At 36.2% G+C, this 13,833-nt stretch overlaps 1 protein-coding gene across 2 annotated transcripts in view; it reads left to right on the forward strand.

Moving 5' to 3' along the window:
- Positions 1-13,833, forward strand: part of LOC111503625 (uncharacterized) — a 140,144-nt gene that overhangs the window by 117,264 nt on the left and 9,047 nt on the right. For both annotated transcript variants that reach the window (XM_023157976.2, XM_023157977.2), the window contains 4 exons: positions 7,900-10,627; positions 11,926-12,078; positions 12,155-12,461; positions 13,280-13,526. In XM_023157976.2, coding sequence (XP_023013744.2) covers positions 7,934-10,627; positions 11,926-12,078; positions 12,155-12,461; positions 13,280-13,526 — 3,401 coding nt within the window. In that variant the 5' untranslated portion in view covers positions 7,900-7,933. The remainder of the gene's footprint in view (positions 1-7,899; positions 10,628-11,925; positions 12,079-12,154; positions 12,462-13,279; positions 13,527-13,833) is intronic.

Below are 13,833 nucleotides of genomic sequence, written 5' to 3' on the forward strand. Positions count from 1 at the left end.
GTAACGTTTCTCTATCAGCAAAAAAATCGGACTTAATAAAACATGCGAATACAAATAAACACAAAATAAGCTCCCAAAAAATAGCTAATACAAAAACTTTAAATGTACTATTTAAACAACAAAATATAACAAAGGACATTATGATTGCTGATTTAAAGTACACATTGTTAGTTGTCAGTCATAATTTTAGCTTCAATTCGGTACAACATATTGTAAATATTTCAAAAAGTGTTTTTAAAGATTCTTCTTTAAGCGGAAAAGTAAAATTAAGTCGCACAAAATGTAGTTCAATAGTTACAAACGTTCTCTCACCTGTTATTTGCGACAATCTAAGAGAAACAATGAAAAACAAACTTTTTTCTGTTCTAGTAGATGAGAGCACAGATATCTCCAACACTAGGGTGTTGTGCATACTTGTAAGATTTATTATCGGTAGCCAAGGTTTAACAACACAAATTTTAGATTGTATAAAAATAGGTGCTGATGAAGGGACTGCCAAAGGTTTATTTTTGCTGTTTAACAAAGCTGTGAATAATTTCAATTTAAAATATGAAAACATTGTTGGATATTGTTCTGATAATGCCAGTGTCATGATGGGTGTAAAGGAATCTTTTAAAACCCATTTACTCAATAAGAACGAGAATATCGTTGTCAGTGGTTGTATATGTCACAGTGCTCACCTTGTAGTATCTGCAGCTTCTGAAGTACTGCCTTCAAATATTGAATCCCTCTTACAAAATATCTACGCATATTTTTCCCGATCTCCCAAACGTCAGTCTATTTTAGAGGAATTCCAAAATTTTTTTAGAAAGGAAAAACATAAGATCTTAGCTCCGGCAAAAACACGTTGGCTATCGCTTTCTAAATGCGTCGAAAGAGTTCTTAAGCAATGGGATGTTTTAGCGGAATTATTTAAAGTAGCCTGTTTTGAAGATAAAAATTCCACTGCCCAAATCATTTACAATGAATTTCAAAATCCATTCGTAAAAGCCTACTTTGAATTTCTTCTTTTTATCTTACCACTCTTCAATGAATTTAATAGCCTTTTTCAATCCTCAAAAGTACTTTTTCCAATTATCAGTAAAGAGAGTAAACGGTTTATTAGGCAGTTGTGCGGTAATTTCATCAAACCAGAATTACTTTCAGACAATTCTCTTTTTACTTTAAATTTTGAACATCCCCACAGTTTGTTACCTCTTGAAGAAATTCAGTTTGGACTCGGTGAGCAAACAACTGCTTTATTTGGTAGCCTGGATAACGGCGATGTTCAGCAATTTAAATTTAGGTGTCCTAGTTTCTATCAAAAAGCCGCCACTGATTCTGTTAGAAGATTTCCCGTAAAAGAAACATGGATGGATTATTTAGATTTTGTTGAACCAACTAATATTTTTAATTATAAATTTAATGAAAATTCTGTCAAAAATATAAAAATGGGTTTAAAAAAATTTAAACATATTGGGGATGACAATTTGGCATTTTCTGGAATTTTAAAAACTCAGCATTATTTTTCTTCTGAAGAAAAAAAGATGTGGGAACAGAAATCGGTGGTTTCTTTTTGGACCGATTTAGAAGAAACTAAAAATTTTAATGGCACATTATTATTTTTAAATATAGCTAAAATTGTTAATGCTATTTTAATCATACCACATGGAAATGCAGATGTAGAAAGAGTGTTTTCTAACATGCTGGACATTAAAACAAAAAAACGAAACAAAATGAGTGCACAAATGTTAAGCGATCTATTGAGAATCAAATTAGAATTAAAACAAAACAAAGACTGTTGTACGACATATAATTTTAGCGATAAACATTTTTCACGAATGGGCAATATATATAAAAGTTCAAAAGATGATGTAAAATTATGTTCAGATTCCGATAGTGAATCAAACTGAATGTTTTGTTTTTCTTGTATTTTGTATTTTTTTTTTTTAATATTATTTTTATTTATATTTTGTTGTGAGTAATAGACTTCGTTTTATTTTTGTTATTTTGCCAAATTTAGGGATGTATTTATTTTTTTTTATATTTATTCTAGGATAATAAAGTTTGTTTTCGTTTGTTCCCTAAAAAACATTGTTTTATTTTACATATTTACTCTCCCATGTACTTGAAAGATGTGGCGACAAAGTGGCGACTTTTCATATCCGCTGGTGGCGATATTTCAGTAGATCGCTCTGGCAACACTGCTTACCTGTTATGTTTGACGACAGTGCATTTTGTTCGCGCTCTTATCAAACGTACGATGTGGAACCTATTTCAAAGTTTTTTTTTCTCAAATGAAAATTCAACCAAATCAGTGATTTATTTATTTTGTTCTAATAAAAATTTAATCAATATAATGCTGATATACAAAATTTCTAGTACAGTTACCACTATTGAACTATATGATGAGGTGACATTTAAAGGTGCAAATAAAAATATGAACAAAATATCAATGAATCAAATCTACCAGTGTATTCGACATTTATATAATTTTATGATTATTGTCATGTCGTAGTATTTCATGATTTATACGTGTGGATGCTATTGAATGATTCAACCTGAATATTTATTGAAATAATATGACCATATTCTATTATAATTTCAATGAAGAGTGTTGGTAGAGATAAACCACAGTCATACTGAACCAATGTCGACATTCCTATTTTGATCAAATAATCAAAGAAGATTCATTCAGTTTTTTCAGCTCATTAATTGATGTTTCACCAACTCGCAAGTCAGCGACCATTTGGGTGCGTTTCTCAACTTAGCCTCCAGTCGTAGGTCAAGCTAATAATAATCTGAAGTTTTTAAATGAGTTGTGTAAAACTGTCGCCGTCTCGGCTGGGATGAGGAAAGTATGGTATTTACAGGGCAGTAATAAGGTTAAAAATTAGGTATTCATAATTCAATCTCAGGGACGGATCGGTCCAAGCTATCGCTCCTAGGCTAAAATATATTTGCGCCATCCTCGGCAAACATTTCTGTGGTTAGTTCAAGCGTCAGTCTATCATCGTTAAAATGTATCCTATCGACTATTCCACTATAGAGGTGTCAATATATTACGAAATTTTCATTAGTCATTGAACCTTCTGGGTTCACGTTTCCATGAGTTTGAAGAACATAAGAAAAAGAAAAACCTCTTTCCTTTTTTCGAAACTGAAGTTATCCTTCTCAGTTAATTTTTCAATTTCAATTCTGTCTACATAAATATAACTGGGTTAATGTCCCCCTCTTTTTCACCTCTTACATAAACTTCTTCGGCTTCAACTTCGCATCTGTAGCCTTACTATTCCAGAGTAATTTTTGTCTGAAGATTGAGTTGGTTTTGAAATCGTCTTGTTTTACGCCCAAATTTAGCCATTAGAACTGCCTGGGAAAAACAAAGACTTTGCTTTAAATATGTTGCCGTTCCAATCTTAATCTACTCGTTTGGAGTAGTAAAATGGACCCGAGAGGAACTGTATCCACTCGACTCTCAATGGGAGTTTGCATTCCAAATCGTCCGTTCCACGGTTGTACTTCTGACAAAAGGGATGCCCGTAGACTTTTGAGTTTGGAGTGTCTGCATGACAATATGGTATTGGATGGAAGTTACTAGGAGTGTGGATCCGCTTCTCTTCTATAGGGCGGCTGATAAACTTATTGGTTTAGTTTGTGACACTGTGCAAGGTCCAGCAAAAAACCCATATAAACGCCGCAGAGATCACTAACTCCTGCAGCAACACAAGGAACATTGAAGACATCGGCTTATAAAAGCACCTTACCTTCACTTTCCTCAGGTCGATTGGGCTGAAGTCTGAAATTGAGGGGTTCATCATGGCCTTCCAGGATGGTGTCTTCAATACCTTTTTTTTGGTACTTTGGGGGCTGTCTGACTTGTCCATTTAGTCCAAGTCTCCAGAAAACACTGCATGGCCTCTTGGGCTTATTGCGTTTATTCTCCCATCTTCTCATGACACCCATTCAATCAGTCTCGTTCACTGTACTAGTTTGTACAGGTTCCGTGTTGGATGTTCGTCATATTCTTCTGGACGTAATTTCGTATGTCCATATATTGCCTGCCTCCTGTGATTCAGTGCCTCACATTCGCATAAGATGAGTGGAGCTGTTTCTATCCCTTCGTTGCATAATCTGCAGCTGAGGTCTCCGTTGTACAACCCCATTTTGTTCAGGTATCCTTTAAGCGGACAATGACCGGATAGTAACCCTGTAATTATTCTGAGCCGATCCCTACTATATTGAAGTAGTTCTTCGGTTCCTTTCTCGGACGGTTCCCTAATGAAGGTTCTACTGTGTTTGTTGCCAGGTACTTTTGTCCAGTACTCTGTGTGCTTCTTATTGGTCCATGTCCTAATTTGGTTTCGTATCAATGATTTTGGTACCCCCAGAGCTGGTCCAGCTCTGGGGGTTAATTTGTTCCTGTTTGCAAGTTCATTCAGTTCTTCATGGCATTCCCAGACCAGTTTTGATGTCACCTTCGAGTATGTCAGAGCCCCTAGTGCGCTCTTGCTGTCTGTTAAAATATTGATCCGCTCATTTCTTTGAGGTCTCAATTTAATAAGTCTTGCACACTGCAAGATAGCATACACTTCCGTCGGAAAGACGGATGTGTATAGTCCTAGCGGATAGCTGTAGTTTAAATTTCTATCCGCTCGGTATATTCCAGCTTCCGTTCCATGTTTGGTCTTCGATCCATCTGTATACCAGGTGTATTTTCCAAACATGTTTTCGGGATAACTAATGGTCTTCCACTCTTCACGGCTTGTGATTTTGGCCGTGAAGTTTGTGTTAAAGGTGTACTTCGGTGTCATGTGGTCCGTGCACATATTCAATATGTGCTCTTCCACTTGTTCCGAAATTTCTGTCCGGTTCGATCTTTTGTAGTTCGGTGAGTTTTCCACAGTCTGAATTGGCCCATCCTGACCTCCCCCATTATCACAAAATGTGAAGGAGATAGATTCAGGAGTGTCTCCAATGCAGCTGTTGGGGTAGTTCTTGCTCCCGTCATTCCCAAACATTCAAGTCTCTGCACCCTGCCTAGTTTGTTGATGGCGGTCGCCTGCTTCATCTTTGGCCACCAGACCAGAGATGCGTATGTTATCATGGGATTAACCACCATCGTGTATAGTCAATACACCATGTCTGGTTTTAGCCCCCATGTTTTTCTTTAGGTGCATCTGGCGAGCATCAGTGCTACCTCCGCTTTCCTCTTTATACTGTCCAAGTGTTGGTTCCAGGTCAGTTTGGAATCTAGAATTACTCCCAGATATTTAACCTCCCCCGACACTTGTATTTCTTCACCTCGAACTTTTAGAGGTCCGAGACCCTCCGTTTTAGTCCTCTTGGTGAATGCTACAATAGTAGATTTGGATGGGCTTATGTTAATCCCTTCTTCTTCGGTCCATCTTGTTATAATATTCAGGGCCTGCTGCATGCATCCCTTCACTACATTATTGTATTTATCCTGGACTAAGATGGCTAAATCGTCTGCATAGCCCAGTGCTTTATACCCATTGTGGTCCAGGAGACATAATAGCTCGTCCATTACAATGTTCCATAACAGAGGGGATATAACCCCCTTTGAGAACAGCCCCTTGCTACCCGTGCTACGACTATTTTCCCCATGATGGTTGTATATACCAATCTTCCCCTAAGCATGCAGTCTATCCACCTACAGCTTGTCTTGTCGATCCCTCTTCTCCTCGTCGCCTGGATGATTGATTCTAACGATGTGTTGTCCAAGAAAGCAGTTAAAAGTACTTCCTTGTTTTTTTTTAGTATGTTCTACTTTTTCTGTTACCTGACATAGAGCCGTTTCTGTTGACATACCTGACCTGTATGCATATTGGTCTCGATGTAATGGTCTGCTAGCCAGTAATACGTTCTTGATATGCATGTCAAGTAGTTTTTCTAGCGTTTTCAACGTAAATAACATGAGACCGATTGGTCTCAAGGCCTTCGCCGAGTGTTGCCCGATTTTCCCAGGTTTTGGAATGGAGGTGGCCCTGATCAATCTCCAAATGTTTGGTATGTGTTTCAGTGCTAAACTTGCCCTGAGAATTATACACAATTTTTTGAAAAGAACTTCCGGTCCCTTTTGAAGCATTACTGGGTATATGCCATCAGGTCCCGGCGACTTATAGGGTTGAAATGAGTTTAGAGCCCATTTAACTTTCTCCAGATCTATCACCTTCTTTGTCATTTGCCAGTCCTCCTTGAATGCCCTTTTCGGGGTCTCCAGTTCTGAATTCGCCCAGAACACCTTAGTCTAATGCACTTGCTGTCAGTATGTCCAACATCTGCGGTCTCAGAATATATCCATCGACATAACGCGACATAATCCTAAGAGTGCTTTATAACCACGCACGGAACGTTTACGGTATTGACGAGATATCAGTGTAAGTAACCCTTCGATCCGAGCGATATTGAATCCGTTGTGGAGAACGAAAAGTGCCGAATTTATTGGAACTATCCATTCCCACCCTCAGGCTCATACAATATAGTACGCATGATGTAGTTCTTCTCGACCATCAGAGTAAGATATTTGGCGTGGAGTGTTTAGCTCCTGGCGAGACGATTATCATCCCAAAAGAGGAGAAGAAACTTTGTCAAGATGGTTGTTTTGGTTATTGGTGGAATGATGCCCCGTCTACTTTCAAATCTCAAGATCAGGCTGGCTTGCCGCACTAAGGCAGAAGTTTTAACCGTACAAATTCAGAAGACTGTCATTCTTGGTTCACTGCGGTTGCTTAGCTTAAATTTAATTAAAACGATTCCAAACCAAGTAACTTGGTTGGAAATCTTTTTTAATTAAATTTAATCAAAGACATCTTTTTTTTACATTTCTGTGTGTTGAATTTATAAATTTTTGCTCATTTTTATTTTATTGTAATTTCATTTCACGTTTTGTTCTGTTTTAAAATATGTTTTTCCGTTAATCATCTGTCGCCCCCATACGAACGACAACTCTCAGAAGTTGAGAAACTTGTGCGAGCTAAGAACTAACGAGGTCTTACCCTTTAACTTGTGATTCCTAACACGGTTGCACAGAATCATTCCAGCTTCAACCAGATACATTCTCTCGAGAAAAATATCTGGTCGAGGCGGGAATCGAACCCACGGTCTTCCGATCGTGAATCGGGAGCACTAGCACCGCGGCCAATTCCAATTTAATATAATTGATATTTTTAGCTTTTCATTTTGATTTTATTTATTTTTTTCAGAGACTTAAAATCATATCAGAAATCATATTAGACAATGGAATTCCGAACAAGTAAAATTCACCATGCTCACATAATTTTTACTTAGTGTCTCTTTGGCCGCCCCAACTTTTAAATTTTTGATGCGGATCTGTATTTTGTGGACATTTTTGATTCGAAAATGTTCATGTAGTAGGTATTGAGAAATTAAATTAGCTTCGATTTTCCCGAAAGTTTAGGTAACATTATATAATGATCATCAGGTAAATAAAAAGCTGATATAAACTTAAATATGTAAATGAAATAATCTCTCATAAATCAAACTCCTATAAAGTTCTTGAGAAAAATTCCATATTACAGAAACAAAATAAAAATTCCTACATGTTCTTAGTTTGGAAGATTTTAGAGAAATGAAATTAAATATCCACTTTCGCTAGGATCTTTTAATTTGGTGAATTTTGGGAACTTCGAACAAACTTCAAATTAGATAAATCCATTTACAGCATGAAGTCAACACCTGCTCATTTTTTGAAATACTCATTCATATTTTTCCATATGTATATTTTGTTTAATAATTGAAAACAGTTCAAGTTTGCCTTAAACTTCGGAGGGTTGTGGAAATCGTCATCATCAACCTTCTAGCGTTATTTTCAAACAATATAGTTGTTATTCATTTCTATTCTTGGAAGTTTATTTATTGATGCTTTCATTGTTTCAGAAGCTGATGAGCCAACTAGTAAAAAGAAGAAAGAATGTCATCAGCAATATGCCAAAACTTCGTGCAAAACGCTTGGAAAAAGGAACTCTGTTCAAATTGTTTCAAATCAAAGGATGAGCATATCGATAAACCCAAATTCAAACCACTACAGTTAATAGCTAGCAATAAAGTAGAGAGTATAATAAGAAATGCAAATAAATCCAAACCCAAACACACTGTTTGTTTTCCCAAAACGTTGACAGAAATCATAGGGTATGGAGGAGAGGATTGGTGTTCTGATAATGAAGATGATGGAAGTATCGAAAGTAGTGAGGAAGATGTCACTTTGGATTCGGATTCTGAGGAAGAGGATACGTCAAAAGAGCTGCAAAAGATAACGAAGCAAAACACTGATTTCAATTCAACATGTCTTAAAGATACAGAAGTGAAAAAGTCTTACACCCAACTACTCTTGGGCAAACCTTTGGTAGATTCTTCTGGTAAAAAACAAACTCTTCTGGTCTCTGTTACTCCTTTTGGTGAAGATATATCAACTCCGGTCAGAAAATATAACACCAAAACGCTTTCTCACATTCCCATCGCAAAAACAAACAAAGAAATTATTGCAGAAAATAAAACAAATGTGATTCTTACTTCTTATATGAAAAGTGAAGAAGCCAATTTACAAAAAGGAGAAAAGTCCCTGTTAGATGAGATATCAGAAACTTTGGAAAATAGTAAAAACCCTATTCAGATAATGTCTAAGAAAAAGTCCCAAGAAGAAGTTGTACTGAATCTTGCTGATTCGAACAAGGAAAATATAGAAAATTGTAAAACCGAATCATCAAAACCAACGATTGAAGAACATATTCAAGAAACAAAAGTTGCAATTTCTGAAAAGAAAATAAACCTATCGCGAACTCCTGCGTTAAAACGAGATATTGAAAAACCTGTCATTCATCAAACTTCCACGGCTAAGATTGAATTATTGAATAACAAGAACTTGAAATTAAATAGAGACATTGTTTGTAATGTTCAGAATAAGAACGAAGTTAATAATAATGAAAGAATTGACTCCAATATCAGTAACAATGACCAAAATGAAATATCCAACACTGTATTGAGTACTGCAAATCTGATTAAAGCAGAAATACTGCACACAAAAAAAGAACTGATATATCGTACATCAGAATCAGTTCATAATAAAGACGAATTATTATACTGTAGAACAGGGGCGAGTGACATTAAAGAAAGGAAAGATGAAATCAATACAAGCGTTGCTAATGGACACGAAAAAATAACCTACGAGGAAAAATTAATAGGTTTGCCACCGCCTGTACCAGCAAAATACATTCCATTTACTCAAAGCCGGGAACAAGCGGGCAAACCAGATGGTCGTGAAGATCCAATAAAAACAGAATTGCCTCCACTTCCAATAACGCCTCCTCCGGTTTTAGAAACACAAACTTCTTTCTTACATAGCATCCCTCCTTCTCTTCATGAGAAACCGAAAATACCATCTAAGCCAACTACTGTCTTGATCAGAAAGCCCATATCTCACAATTCTTCCACAACTCAAACTCAGACTTTATCTACGTTTTTAAAGGATAGGCCTGCTGATAAAATGCTTCTTTCCAAGCAAGATTCCAATGATTCAGATTCAAAAATTAATAAAAGAAGAGCCCCCCAACCTCCAGAAGAAAATATAAGTCCTATTTATGCTCGAAATTCGATATGTTCAACATCAAACGTAGATACTATGGTTAATGAAAAAAACGAACGATCGGCATCATGTACCCCTAAGATTTTTGAAGGCCAGAGTCAAGAAGAAGCTATTTACGTTTCACCTGAACCCTTGCCTAGAAAATCATTGTCTGTGTCCACGGATTGTCTGGCAATTGATGAGAAGAGGAAAGACAAATCTAAGGGTAGATTCTCTCTGAAAAAATTCCTCAGAATGGGGTCGAGTAAAGATATTTCAAAAATATCAACGGAAACCTCTGAAATAAAATTCGAAGAAAACTTTGAACCAAAACCACAGCCAAAGCCCAGATTAGTTATAGTACATCCTTGTGAGTTGAACGGCGACAAAGTGGAAGTTGTCAGCAAAAATATTGGTGATCAGGTAGACTGTCAATCAAATGGACACGAGTATAGCACACCAGGTGGTGAATACGAAACGTATGTTAGTCCCAAATCCGCAAAGCCACCTCCGCCTCCAAGAAATTACAGCGAAGTCCACAATATAGGAAAACCAAATCTACCACACCCTCCTAAATCGGTGCAAATACTCACCAAACAAAGGCAAATTTCCAGAAGTGGCTCCGCTTCCAAGAAGCCAGAAACTGTATATGCAAATATAGGTGAAGTACGCTCAGCAATTGTACCAAATAAACCTGTTCGAACGGCTAGTATGCGAGAGAGAGAGGCCATGCAACAAAAACAACTTCGCAAGATGACGCATAATTATGAACAGATTAATGTAAGAGGGAAAGAAAACTCCGAAAATGTGTATGACTATATAAATTCGACAAGATCAAGTTCACCAGACAGTGATTCGAGTCGAGACAAAGGTAGTCCACGAACAAACAATGTTAGATTGGGAAAGAGATCGGAAAGTAGTATAGATGTTTCAGGAGAGTTTTTCAAGTACAGCAATATACCAAGGAGTATGTCGTTAACTTACTGTGGCAGCGAAACCGAATCAGAAATTTATTCCCCTCACAGTTTTTATGGAAGCGAATCAGAAGTAAGTATTTGTAGTGTATATACTATTGGAATTGGGAGCATGTGTATTTAGATGTAACCAACAGATGCACTAATTTCTCAAACTAGTATCTTTTTTAAACGTCCTTCAATAATTCTCACGGATTAGTTTGATTAAAACCAGACCCGAAAAATAATTTTCAATATTATAAAGGTTTTAAATTTAATCAAAGGAGTCGATCTTTTTTTAAAGTGAAACTAGAGGAATTTGAGTTGAGTCGATCTTGGGCCTTGTTATGCATTTTACTATGAATGCATGAACTGTTTAAAATCTGTTTTTCCGTTAACCAGCTGTCGCACCCCTACGAACGACAACTCTGATCCTGGATCAACTCTCCAAGTTTCGAGGAAAAGAGATGTCGATAATATAAACTCTAGGTGGATAGATTCCATGTTTAGAGGAAGATTGGCAAACGTGGCCATTATGTTGTAAACAGTAGTGCATGGTTAACAAGGAGCTATTCTCAGGGCGAACCTTTGGCTATAATGTTTATGGAGCACCAAACTTCTCTGCACCAATGGGACTAGCACCTACGACAACAGATAAAGATATATAACTGTTGGGCAGGTCAAATATCTGTAAGTGAAACTAGATACCAGACTGAACTGAAACCAATATTGAGGTATTTAGAAAAAAACGTAGGGGCTACAACCAGACCTAATGTATTGGCGTCACATTATGTTGGTTAAACCAATAACAGTCATTCTAAAAGCATGCTTAACAGAAGCATTTGGTTCATAGACGGAACATGGGATGGGAGCTGGAATATATTGGGCAGGCAGAAATTTACATTTCAGCAATACATCTCTATTAGGCATCAACAGAATGAGCGAGTCAATATTGCAAAACAACCCTTTTGATTCTCCAGTTCTTTATCAATATATAGAAAGCGGAAAACTTTAGAAAAGAATGAGAAAAAATTAAATAAATCGATAAAAAATCTTCACAAAGATGAACACATCATGCAGCGAAGTTTTCGTTCACATACAAACAACTATTTCCAAATATGAATAGTGAATTACATGAAAATCACTTTTCTGTAATTATAATTTTCGATTAATTCCATATTCTTATGGAAGAATTTGTTTATGGTGATGAAAACATGGCTTTTGCATTTTCTGTAGCTGAAAAGTTAAATATTTTCAAATCATCAGTGTACCAGTATTACACGGTAGTGAAAAATTTAAGTGAATCACCGTTCAAGATGAGGAGTTGCAAATGAGCCTTTTTACTCATTTTGTCAGACTTCAATTCAATGAACATCTACACTTTCGTTTCAGGTGACTGAAGATGATCATGAATGGATTCAAAATGGACGAACACATAAATTGCGTTCAAGAAAAGGAAGAAGCATTGTCCACAAGAATCTAGAGGATAATTATGGTGCTGTTGTAGTAGCTAATCACGAGGCACTGGCTCAAGTTCTTGAAAATGTGAGCACAAGAAACATTTTCAAATGTTAATACGATTCTTAATATTCTATGTTTTCTGTACCGTTTTCTTTTTCAGATCCAGCAGACATCTCACATTCAACCAGCTCTGAGGGGTTTAAAAACCTTATCAAATTTACGATGGACCGATTTTTCAATTAAATCAGGTACCACACCCGTTGTAGTAGGAAATAGAGCTTTTCATCATGCCTTGTGGGGAACACAGCATGTAACTTTGCTGGTAAACGCCGGTTCAGTTACATCAAGCACCCTTTCTTTAGGTACTTTCAACTTAACTCCAGTTACTGAATTCAGCGATCTCATTCCAAAGAGTTACCTAGCTAGTTCAGAAATCAGCAGAGAAGACACTACCAAACAATTTCAAGGTGAGTCAGTCGTTTTTTGTTTGATCAACCATAGTCCAAGCTCAGCGCCCTTTTGGTCTAAGATTTCACATCCTAAAAACCTATATGTAATTTTATGAAAGTTAATATTTTAACAAAGAATTGAGTAATATAGGAATGTAGGCTTTCAAGGTTGGTTTCCGGGTTTTGCCGTGATCTTCTTTGGTTATAGACCACGGCAAAATCCGGAAACCAATCAAAACAAAGAATAGCGTAATAATGTGCAGTATAATATAATCATTTAAAAATATACACATACTTCATAACTTGAAAGTGTGGCCCCTTTCAAATATCAGGGTCTCATATATTCTTTATTTTCGACTTAAGAACGTTCTCTTGAATCCCAACAGGCTATTAGTAAATTACATCGTTTGCAGTAGTTTTCAATGAGAATAGTAAATAGATTATACCTAGATTTCGCATCAGAAACGTCCACCTGTTCATATTCTCATATTCTGAATACAAAGTCATTTGTGTCAATGTGATTTGACGTAAGGATGTTACAAAATACGTCACATCATATCAATAAAAGGGGCGGCTTTCTAGCTAACAAATGTGCATACATACTTGCAGTTCATATTACTCTCTGTATTGCTAAAATATTAGCTTTGTTGTTGTTCATTTGGAAAATACAGTATTTTTTCTATAAGCGAGATAGCAGGCCTTTATTTTTGCAATTTCTTGAAAATATTAAAGGATTAACTAGGGAATTCAAACGACTTTAAACATATTTTTTAAATTATTGTATATATATTTAGTGTCATTTCAATTTTCATAGAAATTCTATCAATATTTTTCAGCTACAATATCGGTTTTACCTTATCTGCAAGTTGATACAATCGAGTCCTATAGTGATTTTCTCAAATCCAAAGTACAGCCCCATGATAATTCGTGGAAAGATGCTAACTTTGTTATGCTCCAGTTGGTAAACTCTTTGAAGACATTACAAGCGCAAGGTATCGAGGAATTACCATTATCTCTGAATTGTTTTGTCCTTTGTAAGGACATAGATAAGGACAGCAATCATAGATTATGTGTCTTACAAGGGTAAGTTTTTGAGATAAAAAATAAGTATGTTGAAACATCTTTGACTTGCACCAATAGTTAATAGTTTGGTTCAATATATATTTTCTATGATTTCTCATAAATATGTCGTCAACAATCTTATCTGTTTAAAATCTAATTTTCCGTTAACCAGCAGTCGCACCCCTACGAACGACAACCCTCAGAAGTCGAATCTGGTGCGGGCTAAGGATTAACGAGGTCTTACTTTTTAACGTGTGATTCTTATGTCTATATTTCTACACTACAGAACTATTTCTCAAGTTTTCAGAAATTTGAAAAAACTTATTCA

Source organism: Leptinotarsa decemlineata, unplaced genomic scaffold (genome assembly GCF_025532065.1).
Source record: "Leptinotarsa decemlineata unplaced genomic scaffold, Ldec_3_MD MMD2_tig00000199_RagTag_RagTag, whole genome shotgun sequence".
Taxonomy (NCBI): domain Eukaryota; kingdom Metazoa; phylum Arthropoda; class Insecta; order Coleoptera; family Chrysomelidae; genus Leptinotarsa; species Leptinotarsa decemlineata.